We start from the raw sequence: 22,517 nt of genomic DNA, 5'->3' as shown, positions 1-22,517 counted from the left end.
CTGCAGAAACAAAATTAGAAATGGGGTGGCAGTGACTCAGGCGGTTGAGCAGGTCATCCAATGATCGAAGGGTCGGCGATTTGATCCCTGCTCCCCCCAGCCAACTGTCATTGTCAATGTGTCCTTGGGCAAGACAAGTAGAGGGTCTAGAAGAGGTGTGTGAATGTTCATGAATGTCCCGGTCACAGGTCATGGTTCAGAGGGACCGTAGGTGCAGAATGGCAGCCACGCCTCTGTCATCACCAAGTATGAATGAAGAGTGAATGAATAATACACACATTGTAAGCGCTTTGAGCGTCTGGAAAAGCACAGATAAATCTAAGCCAGTATTATCAAATTACACCAGTTTTTAAATTTTTACCTTAAAAATGGCATAATAATAATTGAAATACCACTGAGAACACTTAAATAGACTGAAGGATGATTGAAGTGGAACTTTTAAAAGGACATGAGGATCTTCTTCTTTCAGCTTTTCCCATCAGGGGTCGCCACAGCGAACAAGTCGCATGGTAAACTTGGCAATGTTTTACGCCGGATGCCCTTCCTGATGCAACCTTCTCAAAACAACCGGGCTTGGGACCGGCACAGAGGTAGAGAAGGGAACAGGGAGCAGCCCGGATTTGAACCCTGGTTTCACGGATGGAAGGCGCTGCAAACCAGCACGAGCTAAACCGGCTCCAAAAGGTCATGGGGATGATTGGTGCAAATGAGGAGGATATGCTCTTCAAAGATATATTAGTTTGTATACGTCCACATTACATAAAAAAATATTCTTGGTAAAGCAAATAAATATTAGTATGGACAGAAGGGTAGATTTTTAGTAGCCACATGTGGGCTTCTTTTAACCAATGTCTCGCTGTCATAGCAACCACATGCCCAAACACACACCCACCCACTCACACACACATGTGATTATGTAACTTTAACATTAATGTGTAATGTAACATGTTTAAACCAGATATAACAGATTTTCTTACATCAAATAGCTTTAAAAATTCTCGAAGTTAATATTTGTAACATCAATCATAGATGATTCACAATAACCTTGTAGTATAAGATTTTTTTTAGCTAAAAAAGAACAAACTCAAACTACTCTCAGCTTAAGCAAAAAAAAAAGGTGTGTGTGTGTGTGTGTGTGTGGGGGGGGGGGGGGGGGTTCAAACATAAAAACAGACAATTCATTATAGGATTTTTTTCCACTGAGTATTTTTACGACCTTTAAGGCTACAGCGTCTCCTGTAACCCGAGTCCTGCAGAAATGAGAAAAGAGGGTTTTTTGGGAAAGGGGGGGGGGGGTGTGACGGTGCAGGAACAAGATGGCTGGTCCATAACAAGACAACTGTCTCCGATTTTTTCGCTTTAACGAAGGAGTTAAGTACCGTGGTCCAGTTTATGGGAGAACCTTCAAAGAAAGCACAGATAGCACGTTTCTTGACCGTTTCTGAGTCATTTTTTATATAGACGGCGGTATTTGTTAAAACTTAACGCTTCTTTGGCGACGGCGAAAGTTACTGCAAAAATTTAATTAGCTCGATTACATCTTTACCGCACGAGCTCCAGAAGGCTTTAACTTATCTTTATTCGTCATTATTTGTACTGTAGTTGTATATTTGACAACCTTTTAGTACTTTAATAGTTTGTCGGCCTTTAAACTTAAGACGAACTTTTTAAAAAAGATGTTCTAAACTTTTCTTAGCAGTTTTTACTTTTTAGGGAGGTTATCGGTTATTTTTCCTGATGTTTTGCGCTTTGTCAAAACCCTAACTGAACCATGAGTGCGACCCGAGTCCGACCACAGAGCCAGGCTGGCACTGACAAGCCGCCCCGCACGCTCGACTCCAGCGAGGGGATAGAGATGGAGAACATCCAGCATCAAGATCCGGGCCTCGGGGGAGTCGCAGGCTCGCCGTCCCCGCCGTCCAGACAGGCGTGGAGCCGGGATAACCCGGTCTTTGAACCAGAGGAGGAAATCATGCAAGCAGACTGGCCTCAAGCAAGTCCCGGCAGGAGGTCTGCGTTCACGGCCTCCGGCGGCAGCAGCTGCAGCAGCGGCCATGGCGGCTACACCCGCGCGGGCAGTAGCACTCAAATCCCCCGAGGAGGACTGTATCCCACCCAGACCCTGAATGGCCAGCAGCAAGACAGACACGAGCATCCCGGCTGTATGAAGCGGATATTTCAAAATATCAGAAGTAAGGCACATTTTAAATGTAATTTTATACACACAAACGCTTCTTTGCTGCCACCATGATAGTTAGAATGTCGTTTAGGGTTATTTTAAAGGTATATTTCCACGTGCATTAGTCACTTTACTCACTTAATGTCAGCATAACAATAGTTATCCATAGGATAGCAACAGGCGATACATTTATTATCACTTTAAGCAGTAACACACTTGATCCTACTGTATAATTGAGCAGATTTGAATATAGCTTTATTTAAATTTTTAATAAAACGACAAAAACCAATTCCTCTGTGAGCAAAACCTGTCCATCCATTCATCTGATTGTCCGTCCATTCAGCTGTCCGTTCATCCATCCATCTGTCCATCCTTCCATCAGACTGTCCGTCCGTCCGTCCGTCCATCCATCCATCCATCCATCCATCCATCCATCCATCCATCCATCCATCCATCCATCCATCCATCAGATTGTTCCTCTGCCCATTGCATTTAACATTTTGCCACTTTGGCCCTGTGGTCACAGTCCCAGTCCCATTCACACACACATTCACACTGATGGCACCTCTGCTGCTGAACACTGGCGCCTACCTTCCATCAGAGACGAGGTGGGGTTCAGTGTCTTGCCTGTGGACACTTCAACACTTGGTCAAATCATCGAACCTGCAATCTTTCGATCCGATCAGGGGTCGACTGCCCTACCACTGCACCACGACCGCCCCATAGATCTTTAAATTTTAAAGATAAATGAATAACTATATAACTATATATAATAACTATGCTGGATGAATTGCAGTTCTGTGACTCTTGAACTGAAACTGTACAGACGACAACCAGTCTTTTCTCCTCTTTTAGTTCTGTGGGGGACAGAGTTGATGGAGGACGGTGACAGCAACCGTGAAAGGTACCTCTGGAACGTACTGAGAGAGCTGCTCACATATATCGCGTTTCTCATCACCATTTGTATCTGTAAGTAAAGACTTAGGCTGTGTCCGAATTCCCATCCTAATCCCTAACTACTAAAAAAACTATACAGTGTGGGACTATGTAGTGCCCTGGATTTTAAAAGCATGCTCACTACTTTTTTGTTTTTAACTGCGAATATGATGTCATCAATTTCACGAAAGGAAAATCTAATTGAGATGAGTATTTTGTGATGACTATTTATGAATCCACGGTGTTATGATGATAAATGCATTGTTGGTTTATTAAAAACAATGCATTTTTCAAACCCAATGGATTGTGGTCTATTTTCGCCAATTTAGTGGGCATCGATGCACACTGGTTTTTGGCAGAGATTTCTGGGAAATTTCTAGGGCACTAGATTTTGGAATTGTAGATTCGGACAGCACTAGAAAATGGCGAACACACTATATAGTGCACTTTGTAGTGAGTAGTGAAGGAATTCCGACAAAGCCATAAAGATAGCAAAAAACTGTACGCATATCTTGTGTTTGTCAGTCTATGAGTTGACAAATAAACCTAAATCTAAGTAACAGAGTTAAACAATGTGTTTTTTGCATTAATCACATCCAGGATGAAATTTTGTAACTTAATTTTTTTTTAAAACAATGCAGCAAAAACTCTTGTATTGATCCAAACATTTAACTGCTATTTTCATTTTTTTATATCTACATTCATCAAATCACTAGCAAATTCAATGACATTCTTCTGAGTATTCTAAGATTTTTCTGTCCTTTGACACTAAAAGCTGGCTCATGGTGATATCATTTTGGTGTTCACTGTCTTGAAATCCTGAATACTTTGTTAGTGAAACTTTATTTAAAAAAAATGACATTAAAAAATAAAATCTACAATCTTTTCCTTGTTTTCAATTTTAAACCAGCCGCTAAAAACCTTTTTGGCCTTTAGCTATTCCCTAAAATGTTGTATTTCACACTCTCTGTGGCTTTTTAAGGTGGTTTTAAATAATGTCACCATTTGCCAGTCACTTCAGTTTTACTTCATCCTCCAAACTTTTTTTAAAATCCTAAATAAATGGTGACACTTTGTGTAACTTGTGCTTTTTTTTTCTTAAAGTGACACCCTTTTTGGTTGTTTTATGTGCCTTGCATGGTATGATGTTGCATTAATTCAGTTTGTTGCATACCCAACCACTTCTAAATAAGAGGGTGTATTGTATTTATCTATAGTATGCTGATATCCCATTAAAGTTGTGGTTAAAACAGCTGGATTTTGGACAAAAGCTTAATTTAAATTAACCACTAGTTAAATAGGAAATTATTGCATTTCTGTGTTTGCTCCTATCCTACACTGAGCTAAAGTTACCTTTGAAGAGGTTTCTCCAGAATTTGACTGCTCCTGTTGCTGGAAACCTTTCTTGCTATTATCCAGAGTTAGTCTTTTTGTTTTTTCTTCAAACCAAACCATGGTGTGGTTAAGGTTTGGAGCTGGACTCCATTTTCTGGGAGTCACTCTTAAATCCTAATATGCCGGGCTGAGCTGTGTTATATTGAAGTCTCCTTCCACTCAGAAGGCCAAAGAAAACACGGCTAAAAAGGCGGAACCAAAGTCAGATGTTGAGTTTGGATTTCTTCTGTCGAAGCTGTTTAATCTGTGGGATTAACTCTATAGTTTTTTGTCACTTGCAATGAATAATAGTTGTCTTATCCTAAATGTGTTTTGCAGTGACCTATGGGATGATAAGTACCAACATGTATTATTACACCAAAGCCATGTCTCAGCTTTTCCTCGACGCGCCACTGTCTTCAGAAAACCCCAAGACTTTCAGGAGCCTCTCCACCATGGAGGATTTCTGGAAGGTGCAAATCTGTCTCCTGTTTATGTTCTCAAATCCATCGTCCGTCGATCTCCAGCTCTGTACTTTTTTTTTTTTTTTTTTAGTATACTCAGGGGCCCTTCCTCGGGGGCATGTATTGGGAGGTGTGGTACAACAACCAGAGCCTGCCAGGGAACCAGAGTTTCATCTACTATGAGAACATCCTCCTCGGGGTGCCGCGACTCCGCCAGGTCAGAGTCCACAACGAGACCTGCTCCATCCACGAAGATCTCAGGGATGAAGTTCAAGGTTGCTACGGTGTATACACCCCCAGCAATGAGGACAACTCTCCCTTTGGCCCTCAAAACGGAACAGCGTAAGGCAATTCAGTTTTGAGTAGAAAGGAGATTTGAAAGAAGTAGAAGAATTAGAAAAAAAGCTTTTCCTTGATCTCTGGCAGTTGGGTGCACACTACAGAAAGCAAGATGAACGCCAGCACTCATTGGGGTCAGGTGTCCAAATATGGAGGTGGAGGCTACTACCAAGACCTGTCCCGCACCAGAGAAGAGTCCGGCCTCCAACTGCAGTTTCTCAAAGACCACCTGTGGCTGGATAGAGGCACCAGAGCCATCTTTCTTGACTTTTCAGTCTACAACGGAAACGTCAACCTTGTCTGTATAGCCAGGTGAGACTCTTCTGTTTCTGTCACAATACAACTATGGCGCTCAGAAGTCATTCAAATCCGCTGGAGACACTTAAAACTGTCTTCTTTGATGTTTAGTCTTCTCAGTTTTAGTGTAGACTTTGTTTTATAATCGTTGCCACAAAAAAAAAACATAAGCAAATGAAGTTGCCGTTCGTAAAAAAATAAGTCTTCTCTATGTCTTTGTCAGGTTATTGGTGGAGTTCCCAGCTACTGGTGGAGTGTTGACCTCTTGGCAGTTCCAAACAGTGCGCCTGATAAAGTACGTGTCCAGCTGGGACTACTTTGTTGGCGTGTGTGAGGTGGCGTTCTGTCTGTTCGTCCTCTACTACGTGGTGGAGGAAGTGCTGGAAATCCACATTCACCGACTGCATTATTTCAAGAACCTGTGGAATTGTCTGGATGTTCTCATTGTGACGGTGTGTATCAAGTTGGACTTTGTGATTTTTTTTAAAGGTATAGGAACACTAAACCTGTGATTTTAGTTCATTTTTGCCCTTTTCTTTCTTACAGTTAAGTGTTGTTGCCATTATCATGAGCATAACCAGAGCAGCCATGGGTGGAGACCTCCTGAAAGGCTTGGAGAACTACACCTCTCACACCAGCTTTGATTCTCTGGCTAACCTGCAGGTCCAGTTCAACAACATGGCTGCAGTGATAGTCTTTTTCTGCTGGGTAAAGGTAGGAATCCTGATGCATACGGTTTCAGCCTCCCCAAGTTCAATTTCAGGTAAATACGTGGTTGATAGATCTCCACTCCCACAGCTTTTTAAGTTCATCAACTTCAACAAGACCATGAGTCAGCTGTCCACCACCATGTCCCGCTGTGCCAAGGACCTCGTGGGTTTTGCCATCATGTTCTTCATCATTTTCCTGGCTTATGCTCAGCTTGCCTACCTGGTGTTTGGAACTCAGGTCAATGATTTCAGCACTTTCCAAGGCAGCGTGTAAGTGCGGGCAGCTTTTCACACAAATGCAGCAACATTCTTGTTTATATTTTTGTGTGTCCATCAGTCTTTGTCATGTTTGCGGTTGTTGTGTTCTCAGGTTTACCCAGTTTCGTATCATTTTGGGAGACTTTGACTTTTTCGAGATCAAAGAAGCGAACCCAGTTCTCGGACCGATTTACTTTATAACCTTCGTCCTCTTCATTTTCTTTATTCTCATGGTGAGAAAGGCATTTGTGTGTCGTGCTGAAAGAACAACTTGGACACGTGTCAGACTGTCTCTCTGTTTGTGTAGAACATGTTCCTGGCCATCATTAATGATACGTACTCTGAGGTGAAGGCGGACATGGCCCAGCACAGGTCTGAGATGGAAATGACCGACTTCATCAAGAAGGTACTGGAAGGAGAGCAGCATTTTCATCTTAAAATATCCACCAATTTCATCACGTTACATAGCCAAGCTCTTCATTTGCGATAAACGGCCAACAGCATGCTACTCTGTTGCAAAGACGGACGTGCATATTGTGGATATAAAAGGAAAGCATTGTGCTGATCACACCTAGCTCCACAGAGAAAGCATGTTTGTGTTAGCCTGGGGGGGGGGGGGGTGCTGGCAGTTCAGACTCTTCCTGGAAGAGGCGGTTCCTCACTTTGTGACATCACAATGCGAGAAGCCGCTCATTTTTGTGGATTGGGAGGGGATGGAGCTCAGAGCAGGTTTTTAGAGGAATACTCAGAAATGCCCGAGTAATGAACGTTATAATACAATTAAAAGCCAAAAAATGTTGATCGACTAAAGTAATTTCTAGTTATCAAAATGAAATATTAAAAAAAAGAATTTAAAAAAACAGGAAAGGTACTTACCATGTGATATCGATGGCTGGATAATGACCTTTTCTGGCTCCTTATTTATTTTCATACTTTAATATTTCCTTTTGATTTCTGGAAATGACTTTGGTTTTTTGAATTTTTAATTGTGATCTCCAATATGTGCAGTGATTTGTTGATGTGATTTGGACTTTAGGGCCACCCTAGCTTGGAACTATATCAATGCAACTTTGCTTTTTTTCCCCTGCTGTATAGAGTTTGTGTTTTGTTTTTTTCATACATTAAAATTTGAATTTTGCTTTATAAAGTAAATTAAGAATTTATCATTATTTTTAATTTAACTGTGTACTTAAAAGGTGTTTTTAAAAGGTTTTTATTTATGAAACTTTTTAAAAGGTTTTTATTTATGAAACTTTGCACTAAATGTTCTGTTGGATAGACACACAAAAGTTGGAATAGTAAGAATGTAATGTCATTTTTTCTAATTCCTGTCCCTCAGGGCTGTACCAAAGCTTTGGTCAAGTTGAGACTGAAGAAGACGACAGTGGACGACATATCTGACAGTTTGCGTCAAGCCGGGGGAAAGCTGAACTACGATGAACTCCTTCAGGATCTCAAAGAGTGACTGAAGCTACATGCATGCAGACATTTGATACTGATTCTGTTGTTTTTTTTCTTTCTAAGGAGAACTTTTTAACCTTTTTTCTCCTTTGTCGAGTCAGAAAGGGCCACACGGAAGCAGAGATTCAGGCCATCTTTGCAAAGTACGACCAGGACGGGGATCTGGAGTTGACGGAGCACGACCACCAACAAATGAGAGATGACCTGGAGAAAGAGAGAGTGAGTGATGAAGTCAGCAGCTTCTTACATCTGTCTCTGTACCAATCCGCCATGGCGGCAGACCCACAGCTCAGCGTGTTTCCACTCATATGCTAGGAGGACTTGGATCTGGAACGCAACTCACTGACCAGACCCAGCAGTGGGAGGAGCTTCCCTCGTACACAAGATGACTCAGAGGAAGACGATGATGAGGACTCTGGTCACAGCTCTCGTCGCCGTGGCAGCAGTTCGGGAGGCGTCTCCTATGAGGAGTTTCAAGTGTATGCCAACTTTGGACCTAATGACTTAGCTTATGGAAGCAAGTCAGGATCACTTCTAAAATATAAAGAAAATAAAGCATGATTAGACAGAATGAGTGATTAAAAACAAGAGATTTATTATGTAAATCATTTAAGGTCATTTTACCTCTAAAACTAAACTGACTCATGTTTTAGGGCACATTCGAATGCTCAAATAAAAGGTTTATTTGCTTAAATATCTGGTAGCAGTCCTAATTCAGCCTATTCTGGTTGTTTTTAAATGACGTAATAGAAAAGCAACGTTTTTCTTTTGTCTACCAAAGGCTTGTGAGGCGCGTGGACAGAATGGAGCATTCGATCGGCAGCATCGTGTCCAAGATCGACGCTGTGATTGTGAAGCTGGAGGGCATGGAGAGAGCCAAGCTGAAAAGACGAGACGTGCTGGTCCGGCTGCTGGATGGCGTCATGGAGGTGACACAGATCCTTGCAAATGATCCAATCAGTCGTTGGGTTTTCTTAAAAACACAACAAAAAAGAGATAGATTAGGATGGAAAATAATCATTTCTGTTTACCATGTGGACATTTCTGTTTGGATCATGTTTTCTAGTCTAATCTAAAGCAAACATAAATTACACTAACAGCACCTTACATGCAGTAGTTATTTAAAGACCCACTCTGATGAAAATGGTGTTTTTAACATGCGTTTGTAGCATTTTTCTGATGAAAAAAATATATCCAGAAAATGAAGCTTTAAACTGCATTTCTGAGTATTCCTCTTTTCAAATTATTGTCAATCAAGAGCAGATGAAGACGTATTGTTTAAAAAAGACGTTATACATTTTGCAGTAAATACACTGGGCGGGCACAACCCCCCTGCTCTGCTCCATTCGGATGCATCCACTTGCAGACGACTAGATTCTACGTCTTTGTCTTCCTTGTCTGAGTGACCTCGTTTAGAAGTGATTTAGTGTGTATTCAGACTGGACTGTTCCTTCTGAGTTTCCTCAGTCTGAATAGGCTCCGTGCTCAGAGCGACTGGACCAAAATGGCCACCGTACCCGGGCATTATGGGATTAAACAGAGTAGGGAGGAAGCAACAATGTCGATGAGACACAGCAACTCGTTGAAATTTAGTTAGATGAATGCAGAATCATTGAAACAATTTTTAACGTGATTCACATTTTCTGTTTTCCTGATAATCTATATGTCATAAACACTTATCAGCGTACTTGATAGCTGGCGTCTCCTCAGTAACCGCCTTACAGCATGACTCCACCGGACCAAAGCAGCTAGTAAAAGGGGTTGTACCTGACGTTGATAGAGACGTTCAAAACTGGTCAGGAGAATAGAAAGTTTGACTTAGTGAACTATCCCAAGAAGGACTGCAGAGCGCAGGACTTCCCCTGTTCTTTCTCTGGTTGGTTTTACGTTCGTAATCCCTGGCCAATGACTGAATAGATCTCCAGTCACATGCTTTTCTTTAAGCTTTAGTTTGAATCAGAATAGTTCGGTTGACGTTAGTCTGAATTCAGACCAAAGGCAAGGTTCAGAACTCGATCCAGACCAAAGGAGTTTTCCAGTCTGAATACACCTAAATATATTCTATTAAAGACATTTAAAAAAATATGACTTCTTACATTAAGACTCAGCATAGAAACAGGAAGATATGTGGATCCTTCTGATGACTAAAGGTCATTGCAGATATTCTATTCAAAAGCTAACATCTGGGCACACTTGAGATCACATCTAAAACAAAAAATGGGAAAATAAAGACATGTTTATGCTAGTAATTCTTTGCTAAATGGAGCTGCTGCATCTTTAATACACAACCCTGTTACCGTTTCCTGATTGCTCGTTTGTAAACTCCGTGAACTTCCTGCGTTTGACAGGACGAGCGTTTGGGCCGGGACGCAGACACCCACAGAGAGCAGATGGAGAGGCTGGTGAAGGAGGAGCTGGAGCGCTGGGAGACGGACGACGTGGCCTCGCAGGTCAGTCACCCTCAGCCCGCCACCCCCATCGGCCCTCGGCCCCGACCCCCCTCCTCCCTGTCCACAGACGGCCTCGACACGAGCGCTAACGGAGGAACCCACGTGTGAAGACATCAGGAGAAATGATCTACCAAAAACAGTTGCAGGGCAGATGTTTCACATGTGAAGACTTTCTTTCAACAGACATTAATGTTTAACATGTAGCTAAATCTGACAAAGTTCTTCCATTTTACAACTTTATGGTTTTCTTTAATGATTAAAAACAACGTTTGTACATAGATGAAACATAAAGGATTCATAAAACAGAAAATAACACCATATTTGTGCCATTTAGTGTTGCTTTAAATCCAGTGTACAACCTTTGATCCACGTGTTCACGCTCTACACAAACACAAACGCATCTTACCAACTGATTATTGTGTATCATCATTTTAATATGCAGTAGGTTCAAGCATGGCACATTCTGTCATATTTAATCCATTTCTATGCATCAATTCAGGTTGATTCTGATTTATGATACATATTGTAACGTGAAACAAACTTCGATTTGGAGTGCATCTAGTGTACATGGGTAATCCATGCTTTTATTTTTTCATGTATTTTAATTTTAGGCTTTTTTAAGTATCTTTTTTTGTAATCTGGTCCACCAAATAAATTTTTATTGGTATAGACATCGTGTGATTTATTTGTAAAACACTTTCCCTTAATCTGGAAGAAACAGTAATTTAAAAAAAGACATTCAAATCATTGAAACAGATTAAAACAAAATCGAAATAAATGATCTAAACATTAGAACCATGTTTTAACAGAATTTCTGTGTATTCTTGAACCTTAAATGTTTTTTTTAACTTTGAATCTAAACATGCTTTGAAACGTGAAGGGAACCAAAACTCAAATCCAAATATTAGGAGAACTTCTGGATGAATCTGAGCTTCAAATATGCGACGATGAGGAAGATGACCATCATGACAGTCAAAGCCACGTGATTCTCCCACAGACCCCAGGAGCTGTATTCTATCCCCAGGTAGTCCAGATACTGCTCTCCGGTACATCTGCAATCAAAGCACGGCCAAGCCTTTAAAGAAAGCTAAAAGGACAAAACAGAGGGAGGCTGCAGGAATACCGCTCTACTCACGTCTGACCGGCCGTCGTCACGGTGCAGTTGATTATTCCTGCTGACGAGTTGGCGAGCTGGATGATATGCTCCTCACAAAACTTCAACCCAACAAACTCGTTGATCTTCAAGGCCTGGAAGTAGAAAAAAAAGGTCAACAACTGAAGAGAATAAGGAGGAGCAGACACTTGATTTCTATGGAATAATAAAAAAAAATATCAGGTGGGTTTGAAGACAGCAAGTTTACAATGAAAAAGAGATTTTGAGTTTTCTTTTTTAAAGACAAAGCATCACCAAAACTAAAGTGAGGACAACTAGAAGATGCACACATAAGAATTAACCAATTTTGAAAAAGATTTTTGACATTTTTTAAATTTGTGATGAAGGAATTGATCATCTTTTATGAAGTCTTAACAGAGCAAGGTTGCCCCCTCCTGGCGGAAGGAAGTTGGTTTAGATTTCTACCTTGCAGTGAGTGTAATTCTGCACCTATTATGTAAATTAATGTTTTTTTGATTGAGAAAAAGGTTCAGTCACTTTGGTTTTGTTTTAAAAAGAATAAGCAAACATCAGAAAGACACTGAATGTATTTTATCACATAACATCTGCTATTTCTTCAGGTTCATGTTGTGCAATGAAGTTAGCAGAATTATAAAACACGAGACTTCAGAATAGTTTTGCAATATTTAAAAAAAGCTTGAAAAAAGGTCTGTAAGAGTTGCAAGAACCTAGAAAAAGAACAAAAACTGAGTGAGAGAACAGGTTGAAGAAGGAACAGACAGGTTTAGAATTTCAACAATTCAACCAGGAGAATGTAATTGAGTCGAATTCTAGTGCAGCAGGGCTGCAAAGGCTGCTTTGTTTGCATCGGCTTATTTTGTTATAAATGCTGAAACTGCAGTGAATAAGTATATGGAGGAAAATCCATTATGGTAAAACTGTGAAGGGTTCTGAAATGCAGTTTTTGTTTTCACTTACTGCAAGACCGTAACGGGGAATGCTGAAGTACTTCAACCAAGCGAGCCAATCCATGATGCTGGGGAGGTTCACCAACAGGCCAGAAAAGATCTAGAACCAGAACACAGAACATGGTCGCGTCATCTACTGGACAGATGTCTGTGTTTGACCAGTCATTTCCCTGGAGATCAAGCCACAATCAGGAAAAAATAAAAAGATCTTGATAAATCAGATTGATTTTCCTTTCACATAAAACTGATTTGTTATCATTTTGGATAATGTGATTTTTTAAAAAAGATATTCAAAATATCTGGAGTAAAATGGTGGAGGGCATGTATAAAGAAAATGAATCTTAAAATTGGATTTCCGAGTGTTTATTTATTCAAATTGATGTGAATCAGGAGCAAATGAAAAGATTCCTTTAAAAAAAAATTGTATTTGTGATATGAGAAAATACTATAAATAATATATCCATGTACAGTACATATTTGTTTTCCATGTCTGAGCTGGTGTTTGGCTCAAAACTGTACAGCTGGATATCTCCAATGTTGCTCGCCATTTTTGTTGTGCCGGTGATGCTAGGTTGGGGGTGTGAGGGGCTGTAAGCTAGCAGTTCTTCTGTGAACCTCACCATCATGAAGACAAAGGTGATGGTCATGAGGATGTTGGCGAGCGCCACCACGCTCTGGTCAGCAGAGATGGCCATGGTCATAGCGGTGGCTGTGTAGGCCACTAAAGTCACCGTCAGTGTGAAGATAAGAAAAGCTGCCACTGTTGACTTCAGACCTGAAGTGGGCACACAACTGTGAAAGACTGACCTCATAGATCCGTTGAAGCAGTTGAGTCTTAAAATTTTAGGATAAAAAAAAAAAAGAAAAAGGTCCAGGCATTACCAATAATAAAATAGACAATGAGGCTGAAGATCAGTGAGGTGACGGTGCGCATGGTGATGTCGGACAGGATCTTAGACAGGAAGTAGACCGATACCCTGTAGTAGCCGCTGATGTACTCGTGCCTGCCAAGCATTTGACACTTTCATTCATCTCTCTGCTCCACTATTGCAGAGTGCGATGAGAATTCTGCCGGAGGACATACACAAACAGCTTCCTCTCAGAGATGAAGAGCTCGGCTGCAGACACGGTGCTGAAACACTGGTTGGTAGTGATGAAGAAGAGGGCACCCATCCTGGAAAGCCACCAAAGCAAAGTCAAACCCAGATAAAGACTGTTAGGGGAGAACAATGCTCTTCAACGTGTTCTTGCTGTAAAGGAAAACATGATCAACAACTTCACCAAAGTCACTATTAAAATTTCCCATTCCCTCTTTCTCCTGAAAAAATTGGCGTTAAGGGGGGGGGGGGGGCATTTAAGCTGCATTGACTGCTGTCTGCCATGCTGTCCATTCACTGACCCTGAAAGTAATGTCATTAGGTCCTTCTATTCCCCTGATCCATGAGCAGAAACAAAAGAATGAGATCACTAAATTATCTGCTTTGCCTCACTTGACTTGTGTGTACCAGGTTGTGCCCAATAATATAAGTTAAGAGGATTAGAACTGCAAGAATTAGTCTACTTTTCACACCACTTGTCAAAAGCAGCCACTGACTTAAAGCCAACCAAAGGCTGCAGGACGAGAGTAGACATCTAAACCACGAATACCTCAATGCTCAGGTGAATTTGGAAAAAGAATGTCTTTTATGAAGGTCAACAAACGTGACAAAATCAAAGCCTTCAAGATTTGTTGTGATTTTTTAAAAATTCTTTAGTAAGCACTTTTTATCTTGTTCAAGATTTATTCCATAAATGTCAAATCTCTTGAAATTCATTCTGAATTGCAGCTCTGTTGACCTCTGTCCCCGTTTCTCTCACCTATTCTGGATGCCACTCTGGTCATCCTTGACTCCAAAGAAAATGGCTCCAACGATGAAAGCCAGGAAGATGTTGACGGTCAGCTGCAAAAAAAAAAAAGATTTCAAAAAGACTGTTGGCGGAGGGGTCACATGACATATTAACAAGTAAACAAGTACTTAACCTTTGTGCTGGGTTTATTTTATAGGTCTCATTATATGTTGTATGTAATTGTGTAGTAATTAGAGGTATTTTTTGTGTTGCTTAAACTTAGATTTTTACATGTGTCTCATTTATTTGACTTATAACGGCTTCAATTTGAGCTCTAAACATGAAAACGATGAAATGAACTTTTGTAAATGCTGAAAGCACAGAGTGTGCATGTAGAACCCAAGTGTCCGTAAGATACCTGTAGGATGCCCACACTATGCTCTGATTGTCTAACAGTTGCGCATTAACAGCCATGCAACGGACGCAGGGGTTGAAAATGTTGAAATCTCTAAGACATACCTGTGTCTACTTCACCGTTACTTACCTCTTAGTGTTCACAATGACTTGTCACTCACAGCCTTGCACGTGGAAAAAATGTGCACAAACATTTTGGCTCTATGGGTTCACCAAATGGTCTACAACTTTGATTTTTCGTGCGGGCCACCAGCCTGCTCCATACAGGTTTGCCCATTTTTGGACCACATCCACCCCTTAAGGGCAGTTGTGACTAAGGCCTAAGACCTCTATCTACATTTTATAGCAAAATGCCATCCATATGTGAGTAAACATATTTAACTCTTTTAAACTAAACACTTAAATTTTACTTGTTTAATGTGTGACAAATATCTACATGAACTGTTTTCTCCCTATTCAGGAAAAACAAAGCACATCACAGTTGGTGTATCTTTTTAAAGTAGAAGAGTAGAAGAGGACCTTTTATCTTCACGGAGCAGCAGTGATGAGGTTTGGGTCAACACAAACTAAGGGGAACCTAGACTGAGTGACACAAGCTTTGAGCTCAACAACTTACAGATGAGGACAGCACCAAGCGGTTCCCAGGATGAAGGGATAAGCTAGTGAGGCCTGAGCCTGTGTTTTTTTTTTCTTCTCTCATTCCCCTCAGCCTTTCACGTGGAAGCAAAGCAAGAAGGATGGATAGGTCATGATGCTATCATGTGATAAATCCCAGATCTGGGCCAAGGACCATTTGTCAGGTATGATATCAGTTCAGACCCGGACCCAGAGAGACAGCGGTGGGGTCACAGCAGTCACCAAAGCCGATTAAAGCACCCGTAGGGGGGGGGGATTATTTTTGATTTAGTTTAACCCGATTAGCTGCTAATAACTCCCAAAGTGAGGAGAACTTGAACAGTATTGTGGAACATCAAGCTTTTTTCTGAAGGCGTAACATTTTATCTTTAAAAGTGTCTTAAAAAATGTTAATGCTAATGTTCACCTGAGCTACAGATGTTTGGGGGTTCAACATGAGGTTCTGGAAGGTTCTTTGAAGAACCCATCGCAGCTGCTGAGCAAACGAACTGTTGTAGGTGATGATGCGAGACTTGGTTTGTGAATTACACTCCTTATTCTGGGAGATGCGCTTTAACTCAGCACGAGTGTCGCTGCAGTAGCTGCTGCTCCTGTACTCCGCCACCAAGTGCTCCTTGATGTTCCTCCTGGCTGAGCTCCACATCTCAAAGTCCAACTCTGCACAAGCAAAAGAGTAGAGATTTTCTTACTGATGGAAAAAGCACTCAAGAACTTGATGATGGCTCTTTCAAGACCTACTGCAAACATCTTTTGATCTATCGTGAAAGTGTTCCCAGTGCTCTTTTACAATTAATCTAAAATCTAAAAACCAGTGTCGTTTTTTAGGACATAGTTTCTGCAGGGTGGCAGGAGTTCATTAGAAATTCGCCTCTGATATGTACAGAGAAACCCTTCCCCCCTTCCCCTCCCCAGTGATGAGATATCAGAGCAGGGAGCTATAAAATCGCCCAGCGTATTTTCTACGTCCTCTGATCCAGATTCACAACAATTTGAATAAAGAGATACTAAGAATCCCAATTTGAATCTTCATTTTCTTTATCTATGTCCACCATCATGTGAAAAATGCTACAAGAACACGTGAAAAAGACCTGTGGTGACGGTTTTTTGAAGACCCACTCCAAAGAAAAATCCTGTTTTTGGTAATGAAGGAAAATGAGCCCAAACCTCAAGCAAAGACAAGACACGAAGCAGAAAAGTGACAAGTCATGACTCTCACCTGATCGTCTACATTTGAGCTAAGATTTAAATAAATAAAGCCACCATTTTTGATATTTCAGTGGTGCAACAGACAAGCTACTTTTCATCATCTTGTAGGTTTGAAAGAAGGTGCACTGAAGGTCAGCAGTTACCTTCAGAGTTGTGGCCTTTGGTTGAGGTTGTAGCAGTAAAGTCTCCATTGATAACATCCAAGAAGAAGTCAGCTGGGTTGTTGTGAGGCTCACAGGAATAGCCTGAAACACATTTTATGAAGCGGCACCAACATTGTTTATTCACTCAATGTCTAACCTTAAACATTTGTTTTATATTATGGTAGTGACATTTGACGGAACATGATCACCTATGTTGGCAAAGTAGTCCAGCGCATTTGGAGCTGGACCGTGATAAACCATTTTCCCACTGACCAATAGGGTCAGAGAGTCAAAGAGTCTGTAGATGGAGTAGCGAGGTTGATGGATGGACATGATTATCGTTCTTCCATGGCTGGCCATTCTGAAAACATGCAAGCTCCCAGTTCATTTAGAAAACTGAATAGTGTATGATATTTAGCGTTATTTTGTATTATCTGTTTAATAAAGAAATATAATAACTCCTGTAGAATGACATCCCTGTATTTTTTTTCTTTTCATACTTTACAGTTTATTCAAGAATCGTCCGATGCTGCAAGGATGATAAGTCGAGTATGCTAACAAGATAATATAAATATAAAGGAATATGAAGGAAGTTGAAAACAGTCAGTGAGATTGCAGGACTGATCCATTTAGCATGAATGCATTTATTTGGCAGCTGCAGTACATTCAATCACAGAACTGTAACCAAAGGAGATGAGTTTTCTCACCTTTTCAGCAGCAGGAGGACAGAGTTAGCTGTGCTAGCATCCAGGCCTGTGGTCGGTTCATCCAAAAACAGGACTGCAGGATCAATGATCAACTCCATACCAATGCTTGTTCTTTTCCTCTCACCTCCTGAGATCCCCCGAGTCATCTGTGTGCCCACCTAGGGATAACAGACAATTCACAGATTACAGAATCTACATGGAATCCTAGAAGAACAACAAGGTAAATGAAAAGTATGGAAATAAAAGGACGAAGAAATTAAAGGTCCTTAGAAAAAACACATTGGAAACCTTAATTTTGACTCGTTTATAATACTATTACTACTACTACGACTACTACTAGTACTACTACTACCAATAATAATAATAATCTGACAACTACCATCAAGCTGAAAACGGGCGTAATGTGAACTTGACTTGTGATCGTCTACCTTGGAGTCAGCCACTTTGGTGAGGCCCAGTTCTTTGAGGAGGTGGTTGACTCGCACCTCCTTCTCCCTCTGTGAGACTGAGCCAGGGAGCCGCAGTGCTGCAGAAAACCTGAGGTTCTCCCTCACAGTCAGGGTGCCCATCACAATGTCTTCCTACAAATCACACATTTCTGTTACTAAAAAAACAATCCATTGAAATACAAAGCATTGAAAACACACATGACCGAACAGTGTTTTCTGAAAATGGAGGACATATATAAAGAACATTAAGCTCAAAATTGCATATCTGAGTCAGGCGCAGATGAACAAATGCAGTTTGTAAAAAAGTATATTTGTGACGTAGAAAATACGCTGCAGGGCGGTACACAAGCTCCCTGCTCCGCTCCAATCTGATGCATCCACTAGTACGACTACACCCATGAACGCTGGCATCTGGCTCAAAACGCTGCGGCTGGATAGGTCCAATACCGCTATTTTTGTTGCACCATTAATGTTGGAGGTGTAAGGGGCTGTAAGCTAGCAGGAGAGCTCATAAACAGAAAGCTCCAAGTTTTCTGTGATGAAAACAGTTGGGCAGGCTTGCTCCGCACTAACAGTTCCGGCCACAGCTCAAAGGTGAATTTCTAATGAAAACAAAGAAACTTTGTCCTAGAAAACAACACAGGTTTTTTGATTTGGGCTAAAAACAGAAATCATAATTAAAAGACCACTAGGAACAACTTTACAATAGATCGAAAGATGATTGGGGTGGGTCTTTAAGTACTTTGCAGTGTTTTGTTGATGTTTTTTTTCCTATTTTTTATTTTATTTTGCTTCATTCAAATTATGTCTAATCTGTAAATTTATCTATACATTTTTAGAATCACAAATATTACAGGTTTATCAAAGAAATTTCTTAAGTTTGAAATAACAAGATACAAAAATGAACAATTTAATTTGCAAAAAAATAAAATTCAATAAATAACTGTGATGTTTTGACTCAGAGAAGCAGCTGACCTGGATTTAAACATTGGAGCTGTGCACACAATGAAATTGTTTCAATTTCTACTGCAGTTAGGAGGATTTTGTCATTTCTACAAAAAAGTATTTATTAGTAAATAGAACAATGATCATGCTTGCATTAGTAAAGTATTTAAAGTAAATAAATTTCACGAATTTAGCAAAACTTTCATATTTAAATAAAATCAGAACATGGAGTTATTTTAGGAAAAAAAAGCTGGCATGTGCTTGTATTTTTTACATTTAAATGAAACATTAAAGCTTAAATTGAGCAGGATTTGCTCTTACATGCATTTGCAGAAAGATCATCTACAAACTGGAAAATATATTTTCTCTGTACGTCAAGAACTAAAAAAGAGAACCATTTTTAAAGAGTAAAAAGTTAAGAAATCCACTTTGATCTCAAGTGTTTTCATTCATTCACAGTAACAATAGAATTTTAAAAGAATCGGCATCTGTAAACATTGTTGAAAACCACATTTTAAGATAAATTTATTTATTTTCACATTACCTGGACTACATAACCAGAGAGACACTTAAAGTTTGGAGGCTGTGGTGCTCCGTCAATAAGAACCTCCCCTGAAAGACCGATGGGATCTTTTCTTGCAGCTAAAATATCCAGGAACCTTTGGAGAAACACAAACGATGAAGCACTTTTTATGCAACCCCGCATTTCTGAGAAGTTGGGGAGATCTTTAAGATATAAAATGTCAAAAAAGTATTGTCAGTACAAAGAAAAACCTTTAAAAAAATGAATAATTTAAATGCAAGAATATAATATAATATCACGATTAAAGAAAAATGCTTATTGAAAGTTTTTGCCACTAAAATCTTATAAAGGCAGTCTTTGTTAACTCTTTGTTTACCACTGTGAGTAAATATAAGACTAAAACCTTTTAAACAAACTCCAATTTCAAGGGCATAGTACTATAGCAAACTGACAGAATATCTCCTTTTATAAGGGGATTGTGGGTGCAACAGCAGTTTGTAAAGACACAAGACACGCGGGTTCATAATAAATCAATTGAGATAAAAAGTTTTTGTTACTCACGAAGATTTTCCACTTCCAGTTGGTCCAAGAATAGCATTCAAGCCAGGTCTCATAATCCCACTGTAAACGCAAGTTCATGATGCTCGAAGTTAAGCAATTAGAAAAAAAGTTTTTCAATGAATGCATTAGGAATATCCCAACTTAACTACAGGGTTTTAATAGAACTGCTTAAATGCAAGACTGCTCACACTTGAAACTATCTACCAACATGTAAAACAAAAATTTTAGTGTAAATATAAAAAAAACATTTTTTTTGAGTTGTCTGAATTTAATTTAATGACTCCAACAGGAACAAAATGCCACATCTTATGTGCACTAAGCAGAAAATGTGCAGGTTAAATAAAAATATAAATACAGTCAAATGTAATGAAACTATATTTCAGTTACATGTGAACCAATTCCAGATAAAGTGAAAGGAAATCCACGGTCAGTTAAAGCAATAGATAAATACATTTTCTTTTAACGCTTCAGTTGTAGGAATTGTATTTACCTTAAAACAACAGCCTGTCAATAAGTATCAACTGGATCTGGGCTGAGCTTCTATTTTTTAACCAAATTGCATCTATTCTTCTGTTTTTGGCACTTAATTCAAGTCTGGCCAGTAGATCCAGCAGTGACATTGTTTGATGTTGAAGATCCCTCATTTATCTTTTAAATGACACAATTTCCTGCTCACAATTTGTTAAACATGGTTAACGGTTTACTGAATTGGCAAAATAAGATAAACACTAATAAAATCAAATAACGATTTTTAACTATTTGTGAACTCTGGTAACAAGACATGATAAGGGGAGGATTGGAAACAGGTGAAGCTTAAAATGTCAGTATCATTTCTGACGATAAATGATTTTATAACAAGACCAAAAATGCAAAAGCATAAAAAGAATACATTTTTATTTTTGCATTATTTATCACAAAAAAAGGACGTTTTGAAGTGACAGTTGAGTTTTAACAAAGTTTACTATCTTGGAGGCAAAGAAAATAAGAAATTCTGGTTAAATAAAACAAGCAAATAAACATTCTAGTATACGAGTCTGGAAGTGGATCAGCTGATGATTGCTAAATGAGCTTTTTTGGCAAACTACTCTGTAAAGCATCTCAGAGATTATATGCAAGTAACCTTGTTTAATATCAAATAATTAATGTGTAGCAGTCAAAGGCACCTAATGTCAGTGAAAGGATTCATGTCTTTATGGGAAATGTCACGAACCTTTAATTACATCCAAAAAACATATTTAGACAAAAATAATTTATATTTTCTCTGACTTGAAAGATATACCGTGCAAACTAGAAGTTTAAATGCTTTTATTCTGAAATCCCACATTCTGAAATTTAACAAGAAAATGTAATTTAATAATCATTTAAGTGGGGATTAGGTGATTTTATTACCTTTTTTGCAATGTTTCAAAGTTAAATTTATACTGAGTGTATTTCAATAGATGATGCTGACTTAAAATGAAAATGTAAAACTTCCAACTACCTACATAAATAACTACTAAGACATAAATATTTAGCACTCACTTGAGATCCATTAGTATTTGCATGGGGTTCATTTTTCTCTGGCAAATAGGGCCGCTCTTTAGCTGCACTTTGTAGTGGACGTTGTGGAAGCTTACGGTAGAACCACATGGTTGCTGGTTCCAGTCCGTGGCTGCACCAACTTCTGACTGACCCATCCTTGCGGTGCTGATGTCTTCCATCATTGCGATGTTAACATGGCCGGCTCTCTCCATCACCTTACACAGCTATCAACCTATGAGGAGTAAAAAGAAAATCCCATTTATTGCATTCATGTTTTTGTACAGCACACAAGGGATTTTTTAATAGATATTCTCCTTTTCCCCCTCAGAATTTAATAAAATAAAAATAAAATTCCTTTTTTTTAAGTTTTATTTTTCATGCCTGTAATCTGGTGAATTTTCAATGTAACACCACAACATTTCCATTAGATGATTTGCTAAAACCATATTCATACCTAAAATCACATTAATTAAAAAACACATTTTATGACTTTAACCTTTTTAAAGCTTTAAAAAAAGTTAACATTTTGATACTCAATTCTATCTTTTTGTTCTTTTTTAAACACAAATTAATTAAAATACAAGTAAATAACACATTCATGACAGAAAGTCCCTTCTCCTACACTAAAAATGCAAAAGTGAGACCCTTTCTACTCTAGAGGTTTTCATAGAATCTGTAGTGAATCACGTCCTCTATAATCCCGTTTTTGCAGCAAATATAGTTTGGTCAAAATACTTTCTTGGGTTTAACTTTTTAGAACATACTGGAATTAAAAAGAAAATTGGAATCGCTGCAGGAGCAAAATTTTAGATGAGCTAAAATCTTGATGGATTTCTAATCAAAAGCAAATAATCAAAGACTTACCGCCTGCTGAGAATGAGAACAGAGAAGAGGACAGAAGTGACTGTGAGCTGAATGACTTCAGAACCAGAGGACCTCAAGGCTTTCAATGGGAACTGAAAAAGCAGCACTTTTGTAACCCTTTACTCACCACTTAACAAAAAAATACAAACTTCAAAAGAAGTCTTTTTCCAC

At 39.4% G+C, this 22,517-nt stretch overlaps 2 protein-coding genes across 2 annotated transcripts; one reads left to right on the top strand and one right to left on the bottom strand.

The window, feature by feature from the left end:
* Positions 1 to 1,330: 1,330 nt before the first annotated feature.
* pkd2 (polycystin 2, transient receptor potential cation channel) lies at positions 1,331 to 10,723 on the top strand (the record flags this gene model as incomplete). The annotated part of the gene is given in 15 exon segments (NM_001136518.1): positions 1,331 to 2,192; positions 3,035 to 3,148; positions 4,829 to 4,962; positions 5,045 to 5,295; positions 5,380 to 5,604; positions 5,813 to 6,041; positions 6,136 to 6,303; positions 6,388 to 6,569; positions 6,670 to 6,790; positions 6,865 to 6,963; positions 7,897 to 8,018; positions 8,120 to 8,237; positions 8,334 to 8,497; positions 8,800 to 8,947; positions 10,367 to 10,723. Coding segments are annotated over 15 exon segments (2,706 nt in total). The 5' UTR covers positions 1,331 to 1,771.
* Positions 10,724 to 11,231: 508 nt separating this feature from the next.
* On the bottom strand, positions 11,232 to 21,709 carry LOC101170649 (ATP-binding cassette sub-family G member 2-like). The gene is made up of 15 exons (XM_011477583.3): positions 21,483 to 21,709; positions 19,962 to 20,021; positions 19,422 to 19,536; positions 17,912 to 18,064; positions 17,484 to 17,641; positions 16,986 to 17,137; positions 16,777 to 16,878; positions 15,834 to 16,084; positions 14,408 to 14,490; positions 13,635 to 13,724; positions 13,433 to 13,554; positions 13,171 to 13,325; positions 12,561 to 12,650; positions 11,604 to 11,716; positions 11,232 to 11,520 (listed from the first exon to the last, which is right to left on the bottom strand). The coding sequence occupies exons 1-15, from the start codon at positions 21,692 to 21,694 to the stop codon at positions 11,373 to 11,375; spliced, it is 2,004 nt and encodes a 667-aa protein (XP_011475885.3). The 5' UTR covers positions 21,695 to 21,709; the 3' UTR covers positions 11,232 to 11,372.
* Positions 21,710 to 22,517: the final 808 nt, after the last annotated feature.

Source organism: Oryzias latipes, chromosome 1 (genome assembly GCF_002234675.1).
Source record: "Oryzias latipes chromosome 1, ASM223467v1".
In the NCBI taxonomy this organism is placed as follows: Eukaryota; Metazoa; Chordata; class Actinopteri; order Beloniformes; family Adrianichthyidae; genus Oryzias; species Oryzias latipes.
The sequence above is the reverse complement of the archived record's forward strand: the minus strand, read 5'-3'. Positions and strand labels throughout refer to the sequence as shown.